General features: G+C 41.8%; 1 protein-coding gene across 2 annotated transcripts; it reads right to left on the bottom strand.

Moving 5' to 3' along the window:
- Positions 1 to 455: 455 nt before the first annotated feature.
- Positions 456 to 5,154, bottom strand: naa50 (N-alpha-acetyltransferase 50, NatE catalytic subunit). Of its 2 annotated transcripts, none has more exons than XM_021620307.2 (5): positions 4,959 to 5,154; positions 2,908 to 3,044; positions 2,639 to 2,758; positions 2,418 to 2,484; positions 456 to 2,159 (listed from the first exon to the last, which is right to left on the bottom strand). In XM_021620307.2, the coding sequence occupies exons 1-5, from the start codon at positions 4,964 to 4,966 to the stop codon at positions 1,982 to 1,984; spliced, it is 510 nt and encodes a 169-aa protein (XP_021475982.1). In that variant the 5' UTR covers positions 4,967 to 5,154; the 3' UTR covers positions 456 to 1,981. The 2 variants fall into 2 exon arrangements, with proteins under 2 accessions (XP_021475982.1, XP_021475983.1); XM_021620308.2 differs by having other exon boundaries at positions 2,908 to 3,041; positions 4,959 to 5,148.
- Positions 5,155 to 5,605: the final 451 nt, after the last annotated feature.

The raw sequence follows: 5,605 nt of genomic DNA on the forward strand, positions 1-5,605 counted from the left end.
ATTTTGACCCCATGGCTTGTTTTTTTTCTGATATGCACCGTCAACTGTGGGACCGTATATAAACAGGTGTGCCCTTCCAAATCATATCCAATCAATTGAATTTACCACAGGTGGAGAAACATCTCAAGGATGATCAATGGAAACAGGATGCACCCGAGCTCAATTTCGAGTCTCATAGCAAAGGGCCTGAATACTTATGTAAATAAATAAGGTTTGTTTTATTTTTCCTAAATTCGCAAGGAAATTCTGAAAACCTGTTTCCGCTTTGTCATTATGGGGTATTATGTGTAGATTGCTGAGGATTTTTTATTTAATCCATTTTAGAACAAGGCTGTAAAAGTCAAGGGATCTGAATACTTCAAGGTACTGTATGATTGTAAACTATGATGGATATACAGACACATTACCATTTATGGTCTGATCTACATCATGAAATATAAATAATGAACCCACAATGCAAATAGCATTTATTTTATTTAGAGGTTAAAAAGTCTTACAATATAGAGCTCCAGAAAAGATCATTTTCAAAAGGAGAAAACAAAACATGCTTTTACTACAGTGGAGAGGGCAGTATTCTCCCAGCATGCAGTGGAGCAGGTTTCTCCTGGGCTTCAGGTTCTGTTGTAAGGGGCCCCACAGACAGAGGAAACTACCAAACCAACACGCAACCTTCCCACAATGGTCATGAGTGAAGCGCACAAAAAGGTTACAGATACATGTGGAAAGATCTAGTTGGCTGGGTTCCTACTTCCTACTACAGGGGCCAATAAAGGTTAGCCTCAGTACCAGACAGTACTCCAGCTAACTATAAAGTGCCAATCTAAACAGAAGCATCCACAACAATCTCACTCATGCACTTCACCCAGGCTGAGAGAACGCCATCTTATCCAGTCAATTGAACTGCTCTAGTCCTTAAAACAGAGACCCGCCTCCTGAACTGCCAAGTACTCAAGCAATCCCTGCTCGACATCTTGTTCATTGTCACATCTTTGTACTTTGACAAAAACATCAACATCGTAATAAACCAGTTATTTCCTGTGATCTCATACACCTTTGCCCATCTCACACCCTGATCTCTCTGAAGGTTTCCGGGACTCTCTCACAGCATCTGTGGCAAGCCCAGGAGAAGCCCTGAGCCAATCAGCATCAAAATATATATATATATATATATATATAAATATATATATATATAAAAAGAGCTGAAAAGAAAAATATCTAAAGGGGGGATTAAATAGATGGGTTGAGAAACAAAACCATTCAGAAACAAAGAGTGGAATCCACTTCCTCAAATCTCCCCACAACTTGAAACCGTTCATCCTTCCTCATGCCCGCACTGTGGGGTGCTCCTTTCCCCCTCTGGACTGGCATCAGAGCTTTGATGTCAATAGGGGGCATTGCATCACAGCGCAAGGCTCACACTTTGCATATTGCTAGAAGAAGAAACAGTAAGTCTCACCCACCAGTAAAAACTCTTCCCATAAGTCCCTGGGCTCAGGTGACAAGGGGATGAGTTCAGTGTTCCAAACGTGTCACCATTACAAGAAGCATCACTCCATGGTTGCCAGTTGGACTTCCTTTGTCAACGATAGTCTCTTACTGTAAAAGATTCCCTATTCAGTTCTATCGGGTTTTTTAGTACAAACCGCATTTAAAACAACTCAAACAGTATGATTTGCAAACACAGAACCCCCCCACCATATCTAAACTGTCTTAAGTCGGCAGCTTTTCTGAGCACTTTTGGATTCTGAATCCTTTATTTTGTTTTCAAATTTCTAAATGAAGAAAAATAGTAAAAATAAAATGCAAAATGTGTTTGTTTTGTTGCTAAATCAAAATGCAGCCATGTTTTGTTTTTTAAACTTTGAATTTGTTTTCACTTTTTAACGTCCTTTGAAGAAAGTGGTGAATGTGTCGACCCATGGGCATCTGTCACAGTTCTGTTTCTTGGGGAGGCGGGGCACGACCATGCTCTTTCCAGAGGCTACTCTGCCTTCTGCAACTCTCCCCCAGGGGGCGCACAAGTGCTGCGCAGGCTCTTTTGAAGCACGTGGGCATCTGCCGGTTCTATCCTCTTGTAGTAGTTCTTTTTCGTCTCAATGATCTCAAAGCCAAACTTCTGGTAGAAGTCGATTGCAGACTCGTTGCTGATCTGCACATGACTGTCAGGAGGAAGAAAGGGAGCGTGTGAATTAAAGGTCAGGGATGAAGGGATGTGTGGGTGACATTTTCAACTGAACACTGAGGGTCCATCACAAAAGGTTTCCTCCTTAATATGCACTGATGTGAAAACATAGGTCTGGTGAGAGCTAAGCAAGATGGTGTATGCCCATACCAGGCATTTTCTTTGTCCAGATCTTTCACATCAATGCACATCGACACAAGGAGAGAAAGCCATAAAAAAGAGATTATAAACTTACAGGTAAATGTTGTCAAAAGTGCCATCCTTCTCACAGATGTTTAACACATGGTTCAGCATCTTTGTTCCTGGTTACAATAAAAGACTAGGAGTTTGACAATATGCAATACACACAGGTTATCATGACCTGATACTGTGTAAACAGTGTAAGAGGATATAAGGAAATATGGTGTGACGCTGGCTATTGCTGGTGTATGAAACCAAGAAAAGATTGAGCCGTACCTATGCCTAATCTGCGGTAGGGCGCTAGGCAGCCCAGTGTCATGATGTACAGTCTCTTCTGGTTCTGAGAGTGGTCCACTCTGCAGCACACTGCCCCCACTGCAATGTCATTGAAGTACGCTGCAAATACAGGGATCAGAGGGCAGGCGTATTACATTAGTGCCATGCTGCAGTTTTTCCTCATATTACACCATTAGTTCACTACCAAAACAAATGTGTCAATATCAGACAACATAAGACTGTGGTTGGGCAAGCCTGTCTCGTCTTACCTAGCTTGGCGAGCTCTCCCACTTCGAGCACGTCCTTGTAGAACTTGTCATTGTAGCTGACTGGGAAGATGACCTGGTTGAGGCGTTTCAACTGTTTAATGTTGTGGGGCGTAACGTCCCCCAGCTCGATCCGGCTACTGGAACAAGAGCAGAACGGTCAACCAGCTGGGGACACAGGTGGGGGTGGACTCCAAGCAACAAAGATAGATAATGTGGCACCCCTATTCAGAGTGAATTCTACACAGGTCCGTAGTACGTACCCATACATTGGCCTATGTAGACAACTCATTAACTATGTTGATAAACTTAGAGATGTCTAACAGTTTGCTTGAGGACATGGTCCTGCCTGTGCTTTGACCACTTCTAGGGAGCAGACAGGGAAGCCAGTTTCCTGCCACTGTGAGCCATCATTACCAGCCCAGATGCACTGACAGCTGCCACCTCTCATCCCAAAAGGCCAACACGCATACACCACAACGCCAGACAAAATCTTCCCCCTAACGCAAAACCATAAATTCAATGGCGCCTGGATGACATGTTAGTTGCAACTAGAATAAATCTATGTATGTATACACACTTTCCTGTGTGCATGGATCATTTAAGATTAGTCAAGATGCAAATGTCAATCTCTGCAACCAAGAGTTTGTTTTCGTGTCTTGACTGTTTGCCTCAAATTGACCTCCCCCCGGAGAGCGCACAGATGTATTTATAGGGCGGCTCCTTATGTTAAAACCTCTAGGCCGACAACAGCTGCTGCTCACGTGTTCGCCAGCAGTCAGAATAGAGCGGCAGCAGAGATCATGCAACATTGCAGATATTCAAACCTAAGACATCTGCTCTGCGAATTAAAAAAAACAGAGACACCACATCATGAGACCCCATTGGACTTTGCAGACAAGATGGTGTCATGTTAGGAAAACTTGTTAAGTAAACATCAAGCTGAAAAACTGGTTTGAATGTTTCAACATAGAATCTACACATCAGTCTTTGTTGATCCACTGATTCCTTTCCTGTTGACACTTTAAAATAGAGCTAGAAATGCCCGAAGTAGTTGGCTACATACAGTAGTAAACATTTGCTACCTTGTGTCATTCCACCATAAAGATCCTATTAAATTCCTAATTCTAACCATTCCACTTATACTAGCTACTTGTGTGTTACTTACATGAATGAGTAAGGGATGCAGAATGTACCTAGTGTTTGCAAAGCAGCAATGAGGGAACTGATATTTTGTAGGCTTGACAGATAATTGCATAAGATGAACAAAGCACCTAGTTTTATGGTTGATGCTTACGCCCCAAACAGTACAGTTGAACCATTGGGTTATTGAATCATTTAGCTAGGTTGCCCAATAAGCTAGCTAGTTAGCCTAGTTAGCTAGCGAATCAACGTTGTCCTGCTTCACATAAATCAGTGATACTAGTTAAACATACTTCAAATAAACTGCTGACAAACGTGAACATTGTGCTAACGTTAGGTAGTGTGACCACAAATAGAAGGAGCATTGGTGGAGTGACAGTTATCATGTGTTCCATGTTTAAGTTAGCTAGTTAGCGTTAGCTACCTAGCCGCGTGGTTCACTAGTTAAGTAAAGTAGCTAGCTAGTTGGTTGAACAAGGTTGGAGTTGAGAGTGGCGTAAAGTAGCCGAGTAGTAATTATCTATAGCTAGCGACAAAGTAGGACATCGAATTTCAGGTTAGCTAATTAGCTACACGTCACGAACTAACAGGCAGGTTACGAACTTGTCCGACTTTTGTTCAAGCATGGTTCATTTGATGGGTAATGCAGGCACTACTAGTCACACTTAGCAGGTTAACGATGCTATTTGCTAACTAGCTAGCTAGCCAGCCAATGACAAACGGTGGTTAGCGAAACGAAAATCACTGTAGTGCCATCACTGGCAGATTATTTTACCCCTAACCGCGCAAAGGGTTTAGCTAGCAGCAGCATTGCAACCACCTCCCCGCCTGTAGAAAAAAGAAAAAAGAGACAAGAAAAAAACTTTACTCGTGATAAGAACACAGACATGTCTCTAAATGGCTTTACTCACCCTTTCATTGTAAACTACTGTTATTCCTTAAATTCAATGTGACTAAAGTTCTGAGTAGTTTACGGTTCGGTTGGGGGAATTTTGACAGAGTTAGGGTTGCCTCCCGTTGTACCCTCCACATGTGTTGCTAGCTGTTAGCTTAGCTACCGCACTCCTCCACGGCAGACGGTCAACTCTGACCCCACATGCGCAGAACGTTAATATGGCTACATATTATTATTAATCCAGTTATTTGTATTAGTCAGTTTGATGAAATGACATACATATTACTGTTTTTATTATAAAGCAGGTTTTGTGTTTGAAATATTGAAACATTTCGGGATGTTTGTTCTTTAAGTATGGGCTGACCTTTGACATTTTTGTTAGATTTTTAAATGTCATTTTTGCACATGTTTTTCATTATTCCATTTCTGATCATTTGTGGCGCAACTTGATATTTCATTTAAATTCATAGTATTGTTGTAAACTATCGTCATGCAAATCTCCAGTGTCCCACAGTGCAATCCATCTTTTTTACACGCAACAGCAAAATTATGGGTCTACCGCCATTTTGGCTCAAATGCAAAGATATGTTCTCAAAAAAGACCACATAATTCTACTGTTTGTTTTTCTGCCCTCCGTCTATTGTGGAGCCTTCCATCTTTTCT

The sequence above is a fragment of the Oncorhynchus mykiss genome, chromosome 11, assembly GCF_013265735.2.
Source record: "Oncorhynchus mykiss isolate Arlee chromosome 11, USDA_OmykA_1.1, whole genome shotgun sequence".
Taxonomy (NCBI): domain Eukaryota; kingdom Metazoa; phylum Chordata; class Actinopteri; order Salmoniformes; family Salmonidae; genus Oncorhynchus; species Oncorhynchus mykiss.